This window comes from Barbus barbus, assembly GCF_936440315.1.
Source record: "Barbus barbus genome assembly, chromosome: 2".
Lineage (NCBI taxonomy): Eukaryota > Metazoa > Chordata > Actinopteri > Cypriniformes > Cyprinidae > Barbus > Barbus barbus.
The window spans coordinates 37,790,085-37,815,676 of record NC_136730.1 but is presented as its reverse complement, the minus strand read 5'-3'; the positions used below and the strand labels follow the sequence as shown (position 1 = coordinate 37,815,676).

The 25,592-nt window shown below is 41.5% G+C and overlaps 1 protein-coding gene across 8 annotated transcripts in view; it reads left to right on the top strand.

Moving 5' to 3' along the window:
* The window catches only part of cbfa2t3 (CBFA2/RUNX1 partner transcriptional co-repressor 3), a 47,464-nt gene that overhangs the window by 19,156 nt on the left and 2,716 nt on the right, over positions 1-25,592 (top strand). For 4 of the 8 annotated variants that reach the window (XM_079374949.1, XM_079374954.1, XM_079374948.1 and 1 more), the window contains exons 2-11: positions 11,031-11,177; positions 13,352-13,593; positions 13,689-13,778; positions 16,638-16,819; positions 18,135-18,415; positions 18,741-18,826; positions 19,848-20,076; positions 22,173-22,241; positions 22,928-22,981; positions 25,347-25,537. In XM_079374949.1, coding sequence (XP_079231075.1) covers positions 11,031-11,177; positions 13,352-13,593; positions 13,689-13,778; positions 16,638-16,819; positions 18,135-18,415; positions 18,741-18,826; positions 19,848-20,076; positions 22,173-22,241; positions 22,928-22,981; positions 25,347-25,537 — 1,571 coding nt within the window. Of the gene's footprint in view, positions 1-2,208; positions 2,264-11,030; positions 11,178-13,351; positions 13,594-13,688; positions 13,779-16,637; positions 16,820-18,134; positions 18,416-18,740; positions 18,827-19,847; positions 20,077-22,172; positions 22,242-22,927; positions 22,982-25,346; positions 25,538-25,592 lie in introns of all 8 variants that reach the window. The other 4 variants (XM_079374955.1, XM_079374953.1, XM_079374951.1 and 1 more) reach the window with 2 other exon arrangements.

Genomic DNA, 25,592 nt, shown 5'->3' with positions numbered 1-25,592 from the left:
TGAGAAAGATACTGACAGTGTAAGTGATAAAAGCTTCTCAAAGAAACAAGAGACTGCTGATTTTGCTAGATTGTTGGATCCTCATTTCTCTGTAATGAAAAACAGATCTGATCTGATCTGATCAAATAGAGAACATTGAAAACCTCATTGAGAAATGGCTCCCACTATGAGTTGGCTTGTTTTGTTTGGATGATAAGCAGACTCTCACTAAATAAGAAGGTGGAAAAAAGATTTGAGGATGTAAGGATACATTGTCAGCGTACGTATGACTAAGAGACAGGGCACCAGCTGGAGTAATCCCTGCTGGTAGAGGGGTTTATTAATCAAACAGTGTGGAAGTTCATATCACCGCTCCTGTCTGTGATAAAGCTAGTTCCTCACTTCCTCTCTCGCCCTCAGCCAGTTCTGAGTGGTAACTACAGATGAAGTTCAGTTATTAAGCCCTCACACACACATACAATTCTCCTCACAATGATGTTAAAGTATTGAGAAGGGGCTCTGGGCTGGATTGGGGCTGGGAGACATACGATGTAGCGTATTTGCACAAATTAAAGCGGCCGTTATCTCATGGAAACAGAAGCAGAGCGCCGGACTATCCTGTCATTCTTGAAATGGGTTTGAGCTGAATTTCACTGCGGCTCCAGTCTCTTACGAAGACCTTAATCTAACGCAGGGGTCTCCTCTGATAAGTTATTGTTCCACAACCAGGGATCCGCCAGAAGGAAGTTTAATTTCTATACAAAAAAGAAACATTTTCAAAGCGAATGGAATTGGAAGAAACATTTTTGTTGATAACAGAATGTTCCAGATGGAGGAGGGGTGGATACTTTTAAGAGGATGTTCCTATATGGAAATGAATACAAGAGACTTTATAGTATTGAAAGTGTCTATTAAGAGGGATGAAAAAGAATTCTGAAAGCTGCATCGATCCCACTCTGGACAGAGAAAGACAAGGATATTGAATAAACTTTCATTATTATTAGAGCATAGTTGCCAGGGAGCCTAAAATGTTGCCTATGTAGGCAGCCCACTAGGTTTTGGATCAAAGACTTATGTTCATTTATTTTTTATTTTATCCCAGTTTATCCTTCTTAACTATTTTTCTGAAATAAAAGTTACTTCTTTAATTAATTTCCTGCCTTATTTTTGTTTTAAATTGCCACATTGTTTATGCTGCAATGTTTTGTTTATTTGATTGATTTTATAGAATTCTATCATTTTCTATTTTTCACTTGTTTTAATCCATTTTTATGTTATATTATTTTAAATAATTCACAAGAATTAAAAAAAAGAATTAATTGAAATCAAGAGACAGTATAAAGTAGATGTAACTTTTATGAAGGCTTTTGATAAAGAGAAAGTTATTTAGGGCAATGACAACTAAGAACAAAAAGAGAGAAATTTTAACTAAAAGTAATAATATATGTGCAATCACTGAAAGAGTTCAAATTCAATTATTCAATACTATTAATTATTACCGTTAATTATTCAATATCATTGTGCATGTCAATGTAACATCCTTACGGATCACTGTACTTTACTGTACTACTTCAGCAATTTCATAGAAAAAGAGAAAATTAATAAATATATAGATTATGTATATATTTTTGTGTGTTTTTGCATGTGTGTGAGTTGGGCAGGTTTCAGTCTTTTGTGCTCCATAAATCAGCAAGCTGTAATGACGCAAGGGCCAACGCAAACAAGAGCAGTACTAGGCTACAGCTGGCCATAGCCTAAGAGAAAGAGAGAGAGAGAGAGTGAATACTGCGGAGAGACAGCAGCTGTCAGGCCCCGCATCGTGCACCTGTCACACAGGAAGTCAGGGCCTGCCACTATTTCCTGGATACGCCTCCTCAGCCAAACACTTCTGCTGTTTTCTCAGAGGATGTAAGGGAGAGGGAGAGGGGAAAAAAGAGATAGTCATCCTAGTCAGGGAATTAGGATGAAAAAAGGAAGAGGAATAGAGAATGTGTGCTGTCTGCATACACTCATTAGAGCTAGAACCTGACCTACACGGGACTGTGAAATAGAAATATTTTAGAATTAAATACTAGCGCATTGCAAGCTCTGTAGTATATGCTATATATTGCTGTTGTATTTATATGGTACAATGCTATTCAGAGTATATTGCTGCACTGTAGATAAGACTGACCAGCAAAAACGCACCCAAGCACTATGCGTTCATTTACATTTTCATCCTTCTCCCAGGTAATAGTCATCCATGTGACAGGATGTGACATCACTTCTAGCGCAGTAACAGATGGTGAGCATGGTGGCATGGCATTATAGCCACTCTTGTTTTTCTTCCAGTCATGTGAGCAGGGGATCTGTGGTGTGTATGTGTGTACAGGCCCTGTGTGTTTTGCTTGGCACGCGTCCTCTTTGTTTGTTAGGATTGTCAAGGCGGGTCCTCTGGAGGGCTTCTGTGTCTAATTCCCCAGCCGCCCCTCACGCTGCCTGTATGCAATTAACAGAGTAATTAAAAGCTTGATGAGCTAATTGGTGTTGGGTGAAGCTGCAGGTGTTTTGATTGGGGAGCTTGTTTGTGGAAGTGCGGAGAGCAAACAGATTCCTATCATAGATCATTTTGTCTCTTTTCCCCCCACTATTAAAGTAATACATGAGTTTAGGGAAAGTGTAGCTATTATAACTATTTATCAGCGTTGATTGGAAAATTAAAAATTTTCTGTAATGATTGTTCTTGTAGGGCTGAAAGACAAGCATGTCTTATTATTTGTCCAAGCACCAATAAAACAGTTATTAGAATTATGACTCTCCTAGAAGAACAAAATTGTTTCATTATATTGTGTATAGCTTTAGGTAGTTTCCTAACTTAGATTCCGATATCAAGCCGTTCGTCGACAAAACTGCTGCACGATTTGGCACAATAATAGACAGTCAGAAGATATTCGATGTTTAGTGTACGGTTATGAAGAGAGGGATTTTAAGCCAGTTAGATTCTACTGTTGGTCCACAGACCTCATTGCTGGTTGTGGTCCCTTCTGTCAACTGGTGTCAAAGTGAATGTTGTTTAACCACTGCGACAAGCAATGTGCAACAAAACAATTTGCCCATAGTAAAATCTTACTGGCTCAATATTCTGTTACACTTAAATGTCAAACATGGTTTGATTGGCTGCGATTTTGTTACTGTCAGTGAAGACAGAAATGACTTGGCGGTCAAAAGTTGCTGTATGTCACATCTATTGTCTTTCACTTTCTTCTACTTCTTTTACACATTTCCTTTTTATTGGGTGTCTTAGCTTTCCCCTCTTGCTAAAGAACTTTCTCTCTTTGAATATCAGTTAACAGATGTGTTGGCGATGGCTGTATGCCTGCAGTGCTCTTGGTCCCCAGGTGCCTGAGCTGAGGACGCTCTTATGTGTGTGCTTGTGAGAGTGTGTGACAGTTAGTGATGTTCAGGTGTGTGAGCTCAGAACAGCGACACACTGTGAACACATTGCCTCCACCTCAAGCACAATGGTTACTTCAGGCAGCACAGGAAACAACTACAAACGCAACAAGTCCACAGATGGGTGGAGGGACACGAGAGTTAGAATGTTGTCTTGGACCTTGAAAACAGACAGATTTCTCCACTTTAAAACACCCACTAAAACTCATACGACTTAGATGTACCTAAACAACAAGCACCTCTTTTTGTGCATGCATGTTCAATATTCCTAATGAAGTGGCCATACACTCATCTCTGCATCTCGACTGGTGCCCAGCGCTGTCCTAACACACTCCAGATGGGCCGAGCTGGGGAGTTGTTCTTGGCACGTCCCGGCTCGGCTGAATGTCACAAATACTTTCCTTTATTTAGGAATGGCTAAGACCGGGCGGCTGAGGAGAGGAGAGGATAGGAGGGAGTAGGGTAGAGAGCAGCTCAGCAACATCTGGATTTTATTAGCAGCCATTGGGAGAAATCTGAAAAGGAAGTTTTTTCTCTCTTGCCTTTTGGGGTAGTGCTGTGCTTTCCAGAACCCTGGCCACTGATGAAGCCCTCCCTGTGGAGAACAGATGGCACAGAGACTTCAGTACAATTTTATCAATATTCACAATAATATTCAAGCGAGCATCCTATCTTGTGTTTTGGATGCATGCATCCCAGGTTTCATAGTTTGCCTGACCAGCAAGACTTCATTAATAAATCAGCTTGCCAAAAAGACAATGCTGGTAGAGTTTTACCAGCAATATTCAAGATGGTTATTCTGGTCCATCAGCTCTATTGTACACACACCACACCAGCCTGAACCAACAGGGTAAGAGGAAAGTACCTTTTGAAGTAGAACCTGACTTTGCCAAGTAGGTTCCTGAATCAACATCCTTGTTGGCCAGTGGGTTCGAGGTTTGGCAGGTCAGATTTATCAATTAGCCCATTATGAACCATTCTGCCACTGGGAATGGTTATGGATAGGTTTCTCCAGGTATTGCTATTGCTTTAATTTCAGGGAGAGGAAAAGATAGGAAACAGGAAAATGTTTGTAGTTAAGGCTAGGGTTAGGACTATGTCTTTCTCCCAGTAATGTTGCAAGGATGTTGATCCAGGAATGCATCCTTCTTGGCTAAATCAGGATAAACCCCCTTGAAAGTGTGTTTGAGTGGAAAATGATCTGTCAATATCAGGTTTCCTTTCATTATGTTCATGAAGTGTTATAGTCGAGCTGAGTTGAAATATTCCCGTCTTACCACTTTCTGGATGAGGTGAAACCCAAGAGAACAGCGTTTAGTGAATGTCTGCTTCCTCATAACAGAAGGATATGCGGATCTTTTTTGGAACTGCGACAAGAGAATGTGTCTCTACACTCTTTAACACAACCGTACTGCGGTTATACATGCACCATTTTTGGTGACCCCAGCATTCTTTCCCACACACACACGTACATGCTGGACATCTCTCACACACATGCATATACAGAGTCTCAGGGCCCAGGGGTCTATTCAGCTTGTGACTAAATACGCATTTATTGCCATCTGAATGTTTGTTTTCTCAAAACATATTTGCTCAGCTGAAGACGCCTGCTTAGGCTCACAGAGAGTGTGTGTTTGTGTGTCCGTGCTCTCTCACCCTGTTTTTATTGTACTATGAGTGGATGAGTTGTAAATAAGTAAAAGATAAGCTCTCTTGTACAGTGTGGAGACCACATGATGCTGGCCAATCAGATATACTGTAGACAAACTGACTTTCTAACTCTGTTTCAAAACCTAATGAGCTGACTTACTGTCTACTACCTACAATAAATTTACATAAAACTACATTCTAAAGGGGCATCCTAATTGAGTTAGGAACCCCATAAGTGACTGATTTGAAAGGTTCCATATGCCACCCAACTCTGATTCCAACTCGACAGTTGATTCTAGTGGAGGTTGATGTTAGCAAGAATCCATTCTTGATTAGATTAGCGATATTTCTTTTCAGCAATGAATGAAATTTGACAGCTTTTTCATTCATCACATTACTTTCTGAGATTGCTGCATAGGACACATGCAAGCCTACTTTAGATTTTTGGCTAAAATAAGATATAGAATACAGTATACCTTTTGAAATAGCCTTCGCCGTTAAAGTGCACATAATGTATGATGCGGTCTAGGTAGTCAGCTCAGTAGAGCTAGCTACTCACCTCCCATACTAGTCCCCATACTCTTTCACACGGTCTCCGACAAAGGCCTCTTTAGGGGACAGCCTCACGTCTGTCTTGGGATATTGTCCAGTCAGATCCAAACCTTGTGGCAATGTCTGTTTCTTTACCATAAAGATTTTAGAACGTGGGCTCCAGTCCAGGGGTCTACTGAGGAGCTTTGGGTGATGATGAGGAGAGATGGTGGGATGGCTGGGGAGAGGGATAGCGGATGGACAGGTCTTGAAGTGCTGGCCAGAGGTCGAGGGCTGTAATCCTGCTGTTTTGATGAGAGGCCTCTGTTTGTGTGGACTCTGCAGCGGCCTGATGGGGAGCAGATGTGGGAAGGCAGGCGGTCGGGCACAGAGCCAGAGCAGCTGGGAGAAATTAAAAACAAGAGCATTCCTAGAGACTGGGGGAATTACAGAGGGGTGGAGTGGAGGGGGTTAGATACAGGGACAGAGAAAAGAAGCCATGTGAAGAGAGAGAGGGTTACCTCAAGGGGCTTTTCATTGTGTTTGAGTGAAAGGTAGCTTAGTATGGACTGATGGTCCGAACAAGTGCCAGTGTGAGCAAAGTACCACATCACACTCACATGTGCCTAGATATCTAAATGCAGTCATAAGATAGACTTCTGTTATTTTTATATAAATCTGACTATAATGTCAACAGACGAACATAGCCTGTAATCCTGTCCCTAAAAGAGATCTTTGTGCCTTATAGACTTATACATTTGCCTCTTTCTCTTATAAGCAAACACAAAACATTACTTTCATTATTTATTAATTATTTTATATTTGAGGACTTTCCTAGATGTCCCCAAAGAGAAGTTTTGTCAGATTTAGCTAACTTCTAGCTAAGTATAGCTAAGTAAAACCCACCACATACACACATCTCACAAACTCTAAAGAGAGCAAATCACAGAAACCGGAATTCGGGGCTTGTCATTATATGATGGATTCTTGTGTGTTTGGATCTTTTACTGAAAGCAAATGTCCGCTGATCTCAAAAGACTCCAAAAAAGCTTCAGAATTACAAACTGGAGCACTTTTGTGGTGCACTTTTTCAATCTGATTATAGCACACAAAAGCAGATGGACAAGGTTAGTTTTAGCTGTCCTATAAGTGTGCGTTTTCCTTCAGACATCAAGCATATGGCAAAGGCAACAGCCCAAAGAGACTGCTTTAACATCATTACAGAATCAAAGCATTGAGGAACAAATCACACATCTGTAGGAGGTCTATTAAAAGCGTATTGCACTGTGAGCTAGATCTATTTGGCTTATTGATCTCTCAGTATGGCTCTTCCTACTCATACAGATATGTGAGTGACTGAGTGTGTATGCTTTATTTTTAAGACAAGATTTTTTCCCCTCAGAAGTTCTCTTTATTGGTCTTAATGGAGTTCTCAGTTGTTTCATTTAAATATAAATTTATCTCAGGTGTTTCTTGTAAAAGAAAGTCTGCAATGTCTAAAAAAAAACATTTCTAAAATTGAAATAAAGAGTGTGCCTTATGCCAAAAAATATTGCTAAGTAGGCATTTAATGGAAAAATGAGAAGTATATATATATATATACATATATATATATATATATATATATATATATATATCAAAGTAAAAAGAAATTTGCCATTAAATAACTCTTAATAAAATTTGTCTGAAATCACTCTTCTTCTCTCATACTATCACCAAGACTCAAGATGGTTTTGGAGAAACAATTGAGATAACAAAAAGTGATTTTTCTTTGTTATAGGTGGATACATATTTGTAAGCAATTCAGTGTGGTGCTTTTACAGATGATGAAGCTGTCATGAGTTTGAATTTTCTTCTCAGTTAGCATTGTCTCTTTTTGTATCTTATCAAAGTATTCCTTTGTTTGGGCATTATGGAAGCACAGATGGTCACAGAAGGGGCTCATACATGGACTTTCTAATGTATTAAAAGTGAAATCCAGTGCCCGGTGTGTGTGTGTGTGTGTGTGTGTCCTACGGTGTCCTTTAGCTGGTCAGATTAATCAGATATCTGTAATCCCACAGTGGATACAGGCAGAGCAGGGCAGACTTGCCTCTCTCCCCTTGTGTTCACTTATATTTGACAGCCCCTCTTTCTCAGTCCTCTTATGGGAGTTCATGCCACTGCAGCCAGGCCATGGCAACTTCCACAATCTCCCGAGAATGCATGCAAGAATTACCATGTGCTGCTCCCTTAAGAGCAAATTAAAAGGAGTGATTATGGCCTGTTTTTCTGTCAGGAAGTTTTAAACCAGCAGCCCTGAGAGGGAAGGGAGTTTATTCATCTCTTTAAGCTTAAATAATGTCAAAACACAGAAATGACTTCCTACTTATAACCTCTCAGAATATATATTGTATCAGTCATTGGCCACACTGCTCTCTAGATATTGACATCGACTCCTATTGAATGCTAACATTAACGTTACCTCAGGTCATGTGTGACTGATGTGTGTCTGTGTGAATGCTTGCTGGCCTGTTCTTTGTTTAATGGCCCTTCTGAGGCTGCAAGCTGCTGGACTGAGTGACAGATGGACAGGCAGGGCTTGTGGCCTTAGCAAGATCTCTCTCTACCTGTCTACATTTGGCAATGACAGGGACAGTGATGCACAGAGCAGTGCACCGTTAGCCCCGCACGGCAGGCCAGCTTGTGCCTATTTTAGTCAGCATGGCATTAGTCCTAATACCTTGTTATGTTTATTGCTCTGGGGCACCAGTCAATCTTTAAATGAGAATTAAGAGCTAATTTCTCTTTTCACATACCCTCTTTGCACATTTTATTGTTATTGCTATTTTATTGTTATATTAGTGTTAATGTAATATTCTACATGTATCGTTCTTTATTAGTGTCTCAAATGTTGGTGATAGAAAGAACCCCAAACCAGAGCTCTCAAACCACTAAACAGATTGCAAGTTTTCTGAGTAAAACAATGAACGATAAATCCTGTGCATTTTATATTAAATTTGTTGTCCTTACCAGCTGTAACTGCAATAATCAAAATTTTGTTGGCTCGATTTCCATTTCTGTCACAATGCACTAAGTAGCTCTGCCCATCATGAAATGTCAATAGACTAAAGTGCCATTCTGTACAGGTATTAGATATATTAATGCAGCTTTCAAGTCCTCAAAATTCAATTTCTGAATGATGTATGATGTGTTTACTTGAAGGCAGTGTAAGCATCAAATATGTTATAATTACTTTGCATTGCATTTTTGTTATTAGTGAGGACAGACTGTTACCTGGTGGTGGAAAACTGTAGCATGATGCCTGTTTAGAACACACTATATGATTGAGGATCAAGAAAACACAAAATGAGCAAAATGTTGAGCTCCTCAGGACCCTCAGCATGTCCCCTGAGCCGAGGTGGCCCCTAACCCACAGACCAGCCTCATACCCTGTCACCCTCCTGCAGCTGTCATCCCTCTAAGGTCAAGCACCAATTATCTGGCTGTTAGTAGTTTGGCTGTGACCCTGTATGTTTAGTTATTTTTGCACATGACATCTCGGCCAGGCAGTAGGGGCTTTCTCCGAACATGGCCTGGGCTGGTTGCCTCAGCATACGGTCAGGGTGTTGTGCTGTTTTTCGGGAGGTCTATCTGACTGAAGGTGACAGTGGAGAGAAGTAAGGGCAACTGATCCACAGTGAGTGACAGCACTGAGACAAGAGGTGCCTGTCAGAGAGCCTGCTGCTCAACACATGCTGCCGTACAGGCTCACACACACATCGAAACATATAGGTGAAACGTGCACATTTAATCTTAACTTTTGTGCATTTGGTTAACGTATACTAGCAAAAAATTGTTATGGCATAATACTGTTTTTTTTTGGGGATATGCATAATTCTAATACTGTGTTTCTTGGAAACTAGCAAAAAATTGTCATGGCATAATATTGTTTTTTTGGGGGGATATGCATAATTCTAATACTGTGTTTCTTGGAAATACAATTTCAACTGTTTTTTTTTTTTTAAGTACCATAATATACTAAATACCATAATATATTAATTTGGCAATTATAATTTATGAGAAAATAAAAAAATACCAAATACAAGTTTAATTTAAGAGATCTTTAAACAATCTTATGGACTGTAGAATAAATGAGCATTGAAGTTTTTTCCTCAGTGTTTGTGGCATCTGAAGCATCCTTCTTAGCGACAGACGATGTTAAGGAGTAGCAAATGTGAGCTGTCACCAATGATGTTGTGTGCTAATCTCAGTAGCATCTGATGGTACATCTTTTGGAATATCTGTGCTTTGAAACACTAATGATCTAACCCCAAACCTCTAAACTTATCCCTTACAGAAACATTCGATTTTTACATTACATTACAAACAAACAGTAAATAATAGCATTTTGTCATTTAGTAGGATTTTTATAAACGGTTTTCCTCATGGGGATCAAAAAATTGTTCCTATAACAGCAGAAATTTCAGTTTTATTATCCATGTGGGGACATTTGGTAGGACACAACGTAGGGAATACCTGGACCACACACACACACACATTACATCTTATCTTAACACTGATCTAACAAAACCCTACAACTGTTGGTGTTCGCTGGTGTTTGTTGGGGCAGTTATGCTTTGACAGTTTTGAGTGAAGGCATGAACCCTGATGAACTACATTTCCATCCCATAACTGACAGCGATGAGTGCGCTATACATGAGAATATAGAATTGGGAGATCAGCATGTGACACTATTGTTAGGGAGCTGGGTAGACAAAGGGATTGTCACATGACCAATGCAGGCCAGGCGGACAAGAGTGAGGAAGACTTGCCATGTTTGGTCCCTCAGCGAAGCAGAGATGAGGGCCAGTGTGAACGCAGCCTCGTTGAAGTGTTCAGCACCGTGATGGACAGCAGCAGATCCAGCTGCACTTGTCACTGGCTGTCAAGAGCCTGTCCATCCGGCGTACAAGAGCGGACAACAGGCAGGGGAGTGGGTGGGGGGTGTAGGACATTGATGTGGATGTCAGGGTAATGGGGGGTGGGGGGGGGGGGGTTGCTTGATGGGCAGAGGGGTCCCGTCAGCAGCAGCTGAGCAGGAGAACAGGTGTGACTGGATGTTTCCAACAGCAGTGACATTTACCCTCTGCCACAGTCTCCCAAAGCCACACTTTATCTCTATCAGCGGAGACTGCACTGATTTACTGCTATGAAATATTATAAGTCTGTCTGAACGACTCACTAGAAGGGTACTGCTGAAAAAAGAATGCCAAACGCATGATCTAGCACCGTGAACAAGACAAAGCATATGTGTCAAACATGATACAGTTTGAACAAGTGCCATGTAGCAGAGTAGGAGTACATATGAGCTGTGGCCTGGCAGTTAGGAGACTTCAGGCACATTAATGTACATGTTGTTGTTCTCATCATCTTGCTACTTTTGTTGTCATCCATAGGTAGCACAGGACAGAAGGCTGGAACGATGCCAGATTCACCTGCTGATGTCAAAACCCAGCCCAGGTCAACTCCGCCCACAATGCCACCTCCACCCCCTGCTGTCAGCCAGGCAGCCAATCGCAACGCATCATTCACACCCACAACAAGTAAGTTGTCTTAGTACAAACATGCTTACATTTGTTTTTGGAACTAGCTGAATTCACTAAATTGACCGACCGACAATGTATTGTGATGTGCCGAGTGTATGTGTGATTGAAGACATTTTATAGGTAGCTAACTTAATAATAGCACACTGGAGGTAAGTCTATCATCGTCCTGAATACTGCAGTTTATTACCACCACAGTAACGCAAGAATGCACATTAAAGGGATAGTTCACCCAAAAAAAAAAAATCCGTCATTAATTACTCACCATCAAACCGGAAAGACCTTTGTTCATCTTCAGAACACAAATTAAGATATTTTTTATGAAATCCGAGAGCTTTCTGACACTTCATAGACAGAAAGGGTACTACCACATTCAAGGTCCAGATAGATATCAAGAACATCGAGAAAATAGTTTATACTATGTGTGCGAAGAAAACTTGACTTTAGTCAACAATTCTTCTCCGCGTCACCCTAGCGCCATTTTGCCATTTGCTTTCCACTGAACGTAAACACGGTGCAGTACATGCATGTTCTAGGTCAGCAGCACCACACGCATACGTTGTATACGTGCAGATCAAAGCATGCGCAGTGATACTTTCCAAAATGGCGCTAGGTGTGATGCAGAGGAGAAGAATTGTTGAATAAAGTTGTTATTTTGTTTTCTTTGTGGACAAAAATTATCCTCGTAGCTTTGTAAAATTACAGTTGAACCGCTGAAGTCACATGAACTTGATCATGGTAGTACCCTTGCTGTCTGTGGAGGATCAAAGAGCTCTCGGATTTCATCAAAAATATCTTAATTTGTGTTCCGGAGATGAATGAAGGTCTTAAGTAAGCAATTAATGACAGAATTTTCATTTTTGGGTGAACTATCGCTTTAAAAATGTACAATGGGACAGTGCACTTAATAAACATGTCCATAAACATGTTATTAAAACAATGTCAAAACATAGAATAATTTAAATGAGACAACAAGAGTTATTGTCACATTCAGAGTATTCATATAGCACAGAATGCCCTTGTAACATGACCAAGAGTGTTTGAGAGTGTTTGTGTATGATAGGTTGAGCCATTGACTGGGTGTGTGAGTGCTTAGGATACACAGCAAGAGATTTGTTTACTGCATACGGAGGGATTCACAGGCAGCATCAGGCTCGATAGGGCTTGGCAGTTCTCGCTACCCTATATAGCAATGACGGGCCTTGTTGTTTCACCTGTTCCATGGGTCGTAGCGTAGCCTGCTTGCCACTCTAAAAGCAGAACACAAGTGTGGGGGTCACATGGTAAACCCACATGTGTCCAGCCTGGAATGGCAAGATAAAACGGGGCACAAGCGAAATGAAAGACCCTGTGTTCTGCAACATGAAGCCATGCACACTCTCACCCAGCAGTGTGAACATGTCACCAAACCTGGAGCAAAGCTAGCTTCCGAGGTGTGTTTGTACAATCATATGCTTCCCAATGTCTCAGAGGATTATGGTCTGTAACTCTAAGCCCTCATGCTGTGTCCACTGCTAGCGTATTGTTTGTTTATCTGTGGTCATGGCTTCAGGTGCAGGTAACATAATAAATAAGGCCTACTCTTAAGTAGAAGGCACTAAACCATCAGAAGGAAGTGGAAAGAGTGCAGGGATGAGATGCAGAAAATGGGGATGGAGTGGAAGTGTTGATGGGGCGGCCTGGACTCGGAAAGCTACAAATCTGCTCTCAGCTGGTGGACATGTGCACAGCCTGATTTAGATGCACACCTGCTGTTGGAATAAAAGTAACCCAGTCCAGGGGGCTATTTTTGGAACCTCTTTAACACGTTCCTCTTATAGTTGTGTCTTAGTGAGTGAGTGGGTGAGCAGTGGGGCGCAATAGACCGGGTGGGTGGCATGTGTGTATGTCATGGAGAGAGATAGTGAGAGGTTGCTGCTGATTCCATTTGCGGTGTGTTTGTTCAAAGTAGAGAATGAAGTGAAGAGTACAGAGGAACGTGCTGCGTTACTGTCATAGTGTATCTGTAATTTCAGTTTGTTTTTTGACCGTTCTCGGAATGCATGTGCCCTCTTCGTGCTACTTTGAAGCTTCCTGGAGGGCGCTTCCCAGGACTGAGATGGAGAAAAAGGAAAGCAAAAGAGTCTGGCGTGACTTAAATGATACTAATACAAACAGTGGCTCTCTTTCCTCAGTGCTGAATGGGAGCAGTCACTCCCCCACGGCACTAAATGGAGCTCCCTCAACCCCCAACGGCTTCAGCAATGGACCGGCCACCTCCTCTACCGCTTCTCTGCCCACCCAGCAGCTTCCCCCTGCCTGCGGAGCCCGACAACTCTGTAAGCTTAAGCGTTTCCTCACCACACTGCAGCAGTTTGGCAACGACATCTCACCAGAGATTGGAGAACGTGTACGCAGTCTGGTGCTGGGGCTAGTGGTGAGTGTCTAATGGCTCTCTTTATCGTTGTGCGTGCTGTCTACAATTCTTTTCTTCACTGGGAGTTAAGTGGATTTCTTTTTCGGTCTTATCAGAACTCAACTCTAACCATTGAAGAGTTCCACTCCAAACTTCAGGAAGCCACAAACTTTCCCTTGCGTCCCTTTGTCATTCCATTTCTCAAGGTAAGAACAGCCATAAAAACAATAATCTCATACGGACATAGTTTTTCTGCCAGTAATCATGTATAGCCGGACTTTGCATTGCATTGTGTTCTGGCCAAGAATTGTTCACTTAGTAAGGAAGGGTTTGTCCGGTTAACTATAAAGTGACCAACCTAACTTTAGTATAGGCAAATTGCGTACAGCTCTGAGAGCAAAGTGGAATATACAGGTGTGCTCAATGTTATATTGTTTACTTTCTAATAACAAACAAAATTCTTGCATATAATCAAAAATTTGATAGCATGAACCGTGCAAAGTTTGTCCAGTGACCCGGAGTTCGTTTTTGTAAACGCTCATTCTAAGAGCCGGGGAATTTTGTTTCTCTACAGACTGATAAATACGCATGCACCCTGCCTTGTAAAACCAGCCAATCAATTTGTATTTCGAAAAAGTTCTTGGCATTTTTATGTAATATGCATCAGACGATGGGTGAATGGTCTGCGGATGTGATGTCTGATGTGGAGACTACTCCACCAGAGTTCTGAAAAGTCTTTCTCTATCTGTATGATGAGCTCTTCCTTATGGTGCATATGGGAAGGGGTGGAGGAGGAGGGTAGTGGGACTTTGAGACAGACAGGCAAAGTGACAAACAAAAAGAAGGTAGATGGACGGTGGCCAAAATCGCCACACACATGAACAAACTCACTCTGTATTTCCCTGACCCCGGATACATGTGTAGATGAGTGAAGTCCATTTGATAAAGCATCCTCAGCCTCTTCCAACCCCCCTGCTCTGCTGTGGCTGGACTGTGCTGATCTAGTGCTCCATATGGCCATCATTTGTGATTCATTAAAATTGGCACACTTGAGTTTACCCAGAGTGGAGAGGAGTGGTGTGGGCCAAAGACGATTTCCTGGCAGATGTTGCAGTGGGTGCTGTAAGCAGCACAGCTTTCCGTTGCTCTGCCGCTGTTGTCTTTATGCTGATCCCTTTCTGTCCTCAGACATTACATAGATCCAGGGCTCAGACACATACACAGATTCTCTAATGCATTGCAATTCTTTCTCAAATGATTCTGCATTGATGCACACAAATACATACTAAGAATGTGAAATTAGAACACATGGAAATGACTGTTGATTGCATACTTGATTGCAAAAGATTTAGTGACAAAAAATATGATGCATCATGACTCCCCGAATCACCCCTCACCAAACACACATGTGAATACACAGACATACATGTCATCTCTGTGTCTGTTAAACATACGACCCATTCACATGATTTACTACTGCAATGCATATAGTGATAACACAGATTTAAACTGTCAGTCCCAAGTTGGGTGCTGAAAGACTGTTCTAGTACTGAAGGGGCCTCAAGTCAGATACCACACTCCTCCTGACCAGCATAAAATATAGGGACACTTAGAGACAACAGTTCAAAAACACATTCACAAATGTAAAATTCAAATTTCAACATATAGATATCACTCATAACTGGTTGTAGAGAGAGAATGTATCAATTGACCACAGAACGGAACAAGAAAATGTTTGGTGTGGAAAGTTGCCTTAGAGGCCCCCCACCCCCTATCTTCCACTATGCGTGTGCGCATGTTAGTGAGATATAGACTACACAAGTCATATCTCCTAGTGTGAGTGTTTTATTCAAAGCAGAGCACTGTGGTACATGGCACCCAGCACATTGCTCACAGGCTGCTGTCAAAGGCCTGCAGAGTGTTGATGTTACACATCTGTATCATCAGCCAGCTGTGTAGTGTTATACTGACAGCCAGAGAGAAAAAGACAACAAGAAAGCAAGGGTGAGAGAGAGAGAGAGAGAGAGGCAGCACAGTTCCCCTACAGACCTCAGCAAGATACAAGCACATGGTGGGCCAGAGCAAGTGTCTGTTTTATCTCATACTCTTTCTTTCTCTCTCTCTGAACACAAACCCTGTTAAAAGACCAACATAACTGGCCATCATAATATGCTGTGTTTGAAATACTAGTCTCCAACTTGGGATGCTGATGTACTAACTTAGGCTAGACTAACTAACCTAAACGAAAAGACTTCTTTGGTTAACCAGCTAAATTAGCCAGCACTGACTAGCATAATCCAATGATTGCCCCCACTAGGAATATTAACTTGCATAACCATCAAGACTTACTTTATTAACAGAAAGTTTATTTAACTTTATTAACTTTATGCAGAAAGCCATTCTGGTCAGCATTCATCAATAATGTCAATCACAAACCATATGCTAGACTAATACCAAACAAGGACTAAACAGCATAACCCAGCCTGTATCACCAAAAGACTTGTTAACTAGCTTAACTAGACTTGATCAGAAAGAACTGGTCAACCAGCTTTACTAACCAGATTTTGGTATTGTTCCAGTCAGGTCCGGCTGCAGAATCAAATTGCTGAGGGTGCTTTAATATATAGGCTATATTAAGGTTTTAGTGCCGTCCATTGCTATTGCGCAAAGAGTGCTCCGTTTATCACTAAAAAGCTGTCACTCATCTTAGTTCATCGCAATCTCACACAGTTACATTATAATAAATGAGTTCACTACGCTGCACAATGAATCTATTATTTGCATTGCACCTACCACACTTTGTTATAATTAGATGATTTGTGCTGATCACAACACTTGCAAAAACTCTGGCGATTTGAGCGGTGAGTGGATTCTTAAATGCCTTTGATTGACCGTTGAGTACAAGGAATCAACAGTTATGTCTGTGATTGGCTATTGCTCAAGAACCTGGCCTGGGTTCAGTGGCACCAAACCAGCACTACCGATCCTGGAGATTTGAGTTTGTCTTTAAGAAAAGAAAGGCTTTCCTTTTTCACCCACATTTTATTTCTCTTTCTGTCCAATAGGCTAACTTGCCCCTCCTGCAGAGGGAGCTGCTTCACTGTGCTCGGATGGCTAAGCAGACCCCAGCCCAGTATCTGGCCCAGCACGAACAGCTGCTGCTGGATGCCAATGCCAGCTCTCCCCTGGACTCCTCCGAGATCATGCTGGAACTCAACGAGCATGGCAAGAGACGTACCCCGGACAGGTATACACACTTCAACACACACACAAACTTGTCTTTCTGTGTACCATTTTCATAACAAATACCTTAAGTCATAAATATCTGCAAAGTCAAGCAAAAGGAAAAAATGTAGACAGCTACGGTAAATGTCAACACAACCTTGCCCTGGGCATACTTCTTCCTGTCTAGCTTCGAAATGCACACACACTCAATGTAATGAGTGGAGGGTGTGGGAAGGTTAGGCCACACAGAAGGAGACTATGAGGAGGGGAAAGAGAAGCTAGAAGCGTGTGTGGCGTGTCTGCCAGGTGCTGCCAGTTGCCTGTGGAGCAGAAACAGACTGAGATGCTCTAACATCACACAAAAGCATATGCATACCAACAGACTCCATACATTGGCAAGATATTTAGAACTCTTGACAATCCAAAAATTAACTTTGGGACTTAAAGCACCAATATTTCTGTTTGTCTCCTCCTTTTGTTTTTCTTCTACTCTCTCATCCGCACTGTCTCCTGTTAGTTCCCCAGTAGCTGTCCATATGTCAGAGATGTGTCCAGATGGTGATCTTGCTGAACCTCAGCTTGAACTGATCCGGGGGGAGGGATGAATAGAGAGAGAGAGAGACAGAGAAAAAGAGAGGGATGGGGGTAGAGGAATGGGCAATCCCCTACTGTAATCCATACACCTCCATCTCTGAAGCCTAGGCTTACCATATCACGGCAGGAGCCCCGGGTGTTGCTTTGATTTGTGGGATATCTGGCCACAACTGCAGAAATGCTGCAAAAGGCTGGAAGTTTTTGGGTTGGTTGTGGAGGCGGGCATGATGGGGTGTCGTACATGCAGCCAGATTCAGATGTCCAAGCCAACTGCACTCTACTCTCAAGTGCAAGAAAACAAGCTTGCACAGTCCTTGCACACACATGTATTTCATGCTCACAGAAGGGAGAGGAGCTTTAGCCCTGAATGCCTGGCTGCTGCACTCAGCTAAACAGATTATTATCAACACTGCAGCACAGGCCAGCCAGATGGCTCCAAAACGCCAGTGTCACTGAACATCTGCCAAAGGGAGCAGCTCTCACAGTACAGCAGCTCAGGAGAGAGAGAGAAACGGGTGAGAACGGGAAAGATTAAGGGGTTGGGATTTAACTCCGTTTCTTGGTATATGAAGGCTAGAGTCCACATATGGCTCACAGCTGGCCTCAACATTTGGACACGAGTGGAGGGGCAGAGAGAAAGAGGGAGTTGGGATGGGTTAGACTGCAAGAATGCAAAACTATCAGTAGCCCTTTTTCCTCTTGAAAATGTCCTTTCTACAGCATTTCTACAATCTTTATAACAGGACCAAAGAGACTGCAGGGGATCGAGACGGCTTGCACCCAGAGCACCTGGCCAAACGTCCATGCACCGTGAGCCCCAGTCAGCGCTTCAGCCCAAGCAGTGGTTTACCTGCTCACCCTCCCCCCAACGGCCTACCGACGCATCCACCCAATGGCCTTCCACATCCTAACCCTCCTGCCCCACAGCACTACCGTTTGGAAGACATGGCACTCGCCCACCACTACAGAGATGCTTACAGACATGCAGAGCACAGGGACATCCGGGATCGTCACCGGCAGACAGGTCAGAGTGGTGTAGTCTATAGTAAAACAAACCAAAAAGCTCCTTGGGGCCATGTTTACAGTGACTTTACCAAAGTTAAGTGGTGTTGCTTTAAACAAGAATTCAAATTATACACAGTCACAGGTGTACATATATACATGCTGTTTTACAACAAATATGGCTAATCCTAACAGAGTTTATGGTTTAGACTTTTGAATCTGAGTAATATTTCCTACTGCAGAAGTAATGGCAGGAGTGCAAAGCATTGTAGAATTGCACATACATAGACATGGTTTCTCTATTGTGATAGTGCGTATGCTAATGTGGTGCTGTGCTTGTGCTACAGCCGTGCATGGAACACGTCAAGAGGAAGTGATTGATCATCGGCTGACAGACCGCGAGTGGGCTGAGGAATGGAAGCACCTCGATAACGTATGTGTGACCAGATGCTTTGTTTTTTTTAATTATCTTTCATACATAAAGCAGAGAGCATAATAGTTGCTAACTCTGATGTGGGAAAAACAAGTTATATCAGATTAATGTGGTTAGAGTGAGTTTTGGTTGCTGGTCCAAGGTGATCTAACAACCATAACCAACTTGACCAAGATGGTGGACCAAGTCAAAAACAAGGTCAACTAATGGACATAGGAAAGTGGTGCAGGAGGGAAGACAGAAGAGCACCATAGTGGAGTGGATGTTGACAGACATAAGCTGTGCCAAATATTCGATGGACACCTGATAGTTGATGACTTAGTTCAGACCTTTTCTGGATGACAGCAAGGCCTTTGTTATGCTTTTTGCTCACCTCACCATTGCCTCTATACAGACTTACACTCAAACACATATTGAATAAAAAGGCCACAGATGGAGTGAGGAACCCAGTGGAGGACGTTCCCACTGGAGAGAGCAGCTGAGACAAGGCTTGCAGTCTGTGAAATCAGGCTTATTCTGGACTGTATCCAAATCTGAAATAAATACAGCCAACAACATACTCAGAGAGTGAAGAATGGCATCACATGGATGAGGGGAGATCTTATTGAGGGGGGGTGGGTGGGTGGTTGGGGAAGATGGGAGGAAAGAGGACGAGAGTGAGAGAAGGCTGTAGAAGCATGGGGGAAGAATGAATTGTTTTGGCTTCTCCCACTGGCAGCACAGCTGTTGCAGGGCTATTGTTGCTTAACCACTCAACCGCTCACTGCACCACTGTATTACACACACACACACACACACACACACACACACACACACTCACAAAAAGCGTTCGAAATATCTCATGCTTGTGCTGCTCACTAATGCATCAGCCCTTCGAATAAAATATAGTATCTTTTTTTTATTAGTAATGGCCAAAGAAGGTGCAATGTGGAAGTGTTATTGTGGACTTTAGGACATAACTGGTCTAATGTTGGTTCATAACATCTTCTACTTTGTCCCATTCCTTTCTATTTCTCTATAGTTGCTGAACTGTATCATGGATATGGTGGAGAAGACGCGGCGCTCCCTCACCGTGCTGCGACGCTGCCAGGAAGCGGACCGTGAGGAGATGAACCACTGGATCCGTCGCTATAGCGACGTGGAGGATATGAAAAAAGGTGGGAGCTCCGCCCAGCGGCCTCCTCCTCTTCCTCCCCACCACAACTCTTCCTCCTCCAACACTCCAAACAGCAGCGACACACAACCGCTAGGTACATGCACGGCTGCAGATGCAGGCGCAGATGCTCGGCACAAAGCATGTCTTACACATTCTTAGTGACTGCAGACACCACCCTCGTCTAAGTGGTTTCCATCAGCCAACACACCATTCAGATGAATGTGATTTAAAACCAAATTTAACAAAAATACGACCAATTTTTTTTTAGGTGACAGTCAGAAGTCAGAAAGAGCTTTATTGCCAAGTATGTTTACACACACAAGGAATTTAACTTGACGACAGGAGCTTCCAGTGCAGAAGAAAGTACAGACATAGTGCTACATACATGATAGTGCAGACATACATAGGAACAACACAGTAGAAATGGAATGTAACACTAACATAAGAAAAACAGAAAATTAAATAATGCACTATATACAGACGTAGAAGTGTAGGAAAAAAAGGTAATTGTTCAAATGAATGTCACGATGTTACAAGTGTGCAGCTTACAAATGTACAAATTTCGATTCTATGTATAAATATGTCAGTTACAGAGGTGGACAAAGTACACAACTCCATTACTTGAGTGAAAGTACAGATACTGCTGGTCAAATATTACTCCATTACAAGTGAAAGTTGTAAAGACAGATTTTTACTTAAGTAAAAGTACATAAGTACTTGCATTTAAAAGTACTCAAGTACCAAAAGTAAATTTCTTTTTTTATGTCAATGCACTGTTTTATTTTTTAACAAAAAAGCGAAACAGCAAGATTTATTTGAACATAGAACATCTGTGCAGTGCTTCTTCAAGTCAAACACCTATTGTGTTTTGTTAGGAGATGCACAACAGTTGTTCTTTGCCTTTATACGTAATATTTTTGTTTACACAATCTTGCAAAATCAGACAATATTTTGTCTAATACATACCACAATATAAAGTTCTTAATATTGAATTGTTGCAAAATCATATCACATTTGCAACTGGTCAATGTTAAAAAAAATGCTGGGAAAATCACTTTACGTAACCCGACAAGAGTGATTACTGATATGCTGTCAAAAAATCACATTTTCGAAAAGAAAAAAAAAATCACTCACTGACTTTCAAAGCTGCTGCATAACAACTTTCTACTTCGAGGACATTGATAGAAATGTAGTGGAGTGAAAAGTACAATATTTGTCTTTCAAATGTAGTGAAGTTAAAGTCACAAGTTTCCAGAAAAAAAACAAGTAAAATAAAGATACTCAAAAAGTGTACTTAAATACAATACTCAAAAGTAAATGTACTCCACTGGTCAGTTATGATGGACAATGTATAGTTACCATGTGATCCCACATTTAGCCCACTTACTTTACCTTACAGTTTATCTTTGCCCTACCATTTCTAGTCTATAGCCACTGCCAAGGCATGGGGCAGCTAATTCTTGTCTGTCACACCATGTCCTAACCCACCCTGTTCCTAGTACTGTATTTGGGTGTCTCTGTAAGCTAGCACATCTGATTCCATTCAACAAGTCATTAGTACAGTGATCTATGATTTGAATTAGGTGTCATGTAAGGCAGACATCTAAAATGTGCAGCACTATAGGTTCCTGGGAATAGTGTTGGGAAACACTGTCCTAACCAAGCACAACAAGTAATTTTTGTTGTCATTGAAAGCAAAAATACATTTACATTTATGCATTTAGCAGACGCTTTTATTCAAAGCAACTTACACTGCATTCAAGTTACAGTTTTACATTTTATGAGCTCTTGCTTTCCCTGGGAATCAAACCCATGATCTTGGCATTGCTAGCGCCATGCTCTACCATTTGAGCTATAGGAAAGCCCAAAGTAATGCATGACACTGCCAGACACAGCATATTCAATGTTTATTGTACAGCTAAGAGGGATTTTGTACCAATTAAATTTCACTGTGGGAGGGGCTACCCAGTGTGATGAAACAGAAAAATAAAACAAGCAGCCAAGTAAACTGTCGATATTTATGATTGCGGTAATTAGGACTAAACCATTTTTTGCGTCACATCTGGTAAAGATGTTCCAATGTCATGATTTCAAAGTTGCACTATATTGTTTTGTTTTTTCCACGTCTGAGGGAGTATAAAGCTTTTCTCTCATCCAGGTGAACTCAAGTCGCTTTATGTTCTTTTACAGAAATCCACAGAGACTTCCTGCACCGACCCCCATCAGGCTACCTACCCGAGGAGATCTGGCGGAAGGCTGGTAAGTGCATTTGGACAGTGCATTGTCTACTGTCACCTACATCCACACGTGCACACAGACATATGCACACTTCTGTAGTTATGCAAGGCCAGGAGCGGGAAAGGCCGTTAAATGCCGTTATTGTTAAGAGCTCTCCATCTGTCACGACCTTGAAAGACAACTGCAATTAAAACTGCAGTGAGAATGCAGTAACCTGCAGCAGTCAACAGCAGAGCAGCACAAGTAGGGCCAATAAACCTGACCCTGCCCAAAGAAAGAAAGAAAGAAAGAAAGAAAGAAAGAAAGAAAGAAAGAAAGAAAGAAAGAAAGAAAGAAAGAAAGAAAGAAAAGTGAGAGAAAGGCATGACTGGATTGTTCTTGTTCACTAGAGTCTGTTTTATTACTGTAGTAAGATATATAGTAAAAGGTTTAGGGGGCTGTATATACGCCTGTTTGCCCTCTGTGCCATGTAGGTCACACACAATACTGATGGGGTCAGCCAGAGCACAGGTGGTGTCACTCGCCCAAAGGTCAGAGATCAAAGGGCACTTATTAACTGTGACCCACACCAGTAACATTACAGCTGAGTAAAATCTATATGCCATTACTAATTTAAAATGCTGGAATGATGCTGCTGTTGTCTGCAAAACTTAGCTGCATTTTCACTGTGACAAAAGCCTTTTTAACTGCAGTTGTTTTTCATCCAGGTTCTACAAGTATCCCGCTCTCGCCAGCATTAAAGCAACTTCAGAACAAGCAGGGTGAGTAACAGCACCCACATTACAAACCAACCTGCTCTTTTTTCCTTTTATTGCATAGATGGCCTTGTATAATATTTCTAGTTATGGCTAAAAAAAATTTGCAGGTTTCTCCTAAAATACCTAATGCAAACAAATGAGACATATATTGACATGTATTAAGAGTGCAGAACTATTAAATTAATGTGGACAGCATAGCTCAAACAAATCAGACTTTTAAGTATTTGATGAAAAATGTTTGAAATCATATAGAGATTTTTTTTGGTGGAGTGTAAACCATAGTTTAAAGCAAACTTGATCCTGGAGGGCTGGTGTCCTGCAGTTTAGCTCCAACTTTCCTTAACACACCTGCCTGGAAGTTTGAAGTATACCTAGTAAGACCTTGATTAGCTGCTTCAGGTTTCTTTGATTAGGGTTGGAGCTAAACTCTGCAGGACACCAGCCCTCCAGGACCAAACTTGGTGATCCCTGGTTTAAAGCATTGACAGGTCTCTTCTGAAACTTCCAGAGGTAAACCGAAAACTGAGATTACTACAAGTGAGACTACTTTTTCGGAGGATAAATGTTTTTATAAACTGCTAATTCATGTCAAATTAAAAGTTTTTTAATCCATTCATTGCTGTCTATGAGAAATAATTGTGATATTAACGGAGGGCCAAACATGAATTTTCTTACCTGTGGGTGTCTAGATTTTCATGTCCTTCTGCCTTTGGTGAGGCCTGTCTTTGAAAATTCAAGAGAATAGCAAAAGGAAAAAAAAACTGTCATATCCCTGTGGGATTAAAACGTTAATATTGCCGCCCCATGTTTTCCATTATGTGCCAATTGCTCTAGCATCTGCTCCCAAGTCTCCTTGATAAAAATTAATTAAATTTGCAAACTAATTTTAGTGGTGCATGCTCCGATTCTGATTAAGCAGTCTAGTGTTTTCAAAGATACAGAAAAATTGTCGAGAACCAAAAAGATGAAGAAAAAAAGCAAAGAAGTGAAGAATGAAGGCAGAGACAGGATGAAAAAATGAGGAGATGTGTGTGGGAGGTGCGGAGAGAACAAACTGAATACTAACTAGCTTTCCAGCTGAGACAGTAGTGATGTAGATGAAAACACACACATACACTCAGTCAGTCAGTAGCCTGAGGCAGAACTCTATGGAGAATTGAATGGAGGGTGTGTTATGACAGATATTTATGACCGGGTTCCTCACAACCAGCTTTCTAGAGTAAACACACTATGGGGCAAAGAGTATAGAGCCCATACATATGAAAAATCTGCAATAGGAATGTTAGTGTGTGTGTGTGTACCCCCTGCAGCAATACACATGCCTTCACCAAGCACATCATATCCGCCTGACAGATTCTGAAATCACCCACATACTGTCTAAACCATTACCCCACAAAACAGTAGACAGCATTCTAACTTAAATGGTACTTTAAAAGTGACTGTTTTTAGAGACTCCGCATAGGCAAGTCCTTATGTGAGGCACATGAGAATCAGTTAATTTGGTATTAGCATGTTGCTAAGCTAACAGCGGGATACTAAAAGAATCACACACAAAAAAAAGATTCACACAAAAATATTGAGTAAAATAGATTTAAATTTTATTTTACAATATTTTCCATACTGAATGCAATACAAATGTATATGTATAATCATTTGTAGTCTTAAAATGCCTACCATTTTAGATAAATTGTTCTGCTTGTTTGGGACAGCCTTCACATTGGAAATGTTACTCTGATGCCTTAAAATGTGGTTTAGGTCAGCTCACTAGGTTTTAGAGCTTATGTTAAATGTTCACATTTAAAAAGGCCAAGGAAAGACAATGAGCACAAGGAACCCTAATGTTCAGAGTGCTAATGAGTCAGGTGTTAGATTTCTATTTTAGACAAACACCCACCTGCGTGTCCTGAAAACATGCGCAGTTGCGCACACACAAACATTTACTCTCAAACAATGGCATTTGTAGAACAAAGTTTGGCATAAGCCATCCGGGTTTTCCTTCTCCTATACGGAATGATCCAGCCTCAGTAATGAAGCTGTGCATTTGCTCCGCCATTTATACACTTAGTAAAAAATATGAAATATTTAATCATGTATTGTTAGGTAAATAGGCAAGCTTGTGAACAACCTTTCAAGATGTCTACTGCCTATCAACACTAGAAATAATTGTAACCACTGTTGTTCGGATCAATTATTAATAGCTTATTTTTCTGACAGAATGTTTTAAATCTTGGATGATGTACATCTGTTTGGAGAGATGAAACAAGCTGAAAGCTTTGAGTGCCTCAATAAACGATGTTGAGAGGAACAGCAGTGGTCTATGGGGATAATGTCTTATTTTTTTCTCTTGAAATTCCTTCCTCATTTCCAGAGGAGGCAGTAAATGAAGTGAAGAGACAGGCCATGTCAGAGCTGCAGAAGGCGGTATCGGATGCTGAGAGGAAAGCTCACGAGATGATCTCTGCTGAGCGTTCCAAGATGGAGAGGGCTCTGGCCGAGGCTAAGAGACAGGCCTCTGAGGATGCACTGACTGTTATTAACCAGCAGGAGGACTCCAGTGAAGTAAGTACCACATGTAGCCAGTGTTCAGAATAGACGACTAGTATACTGCATACTG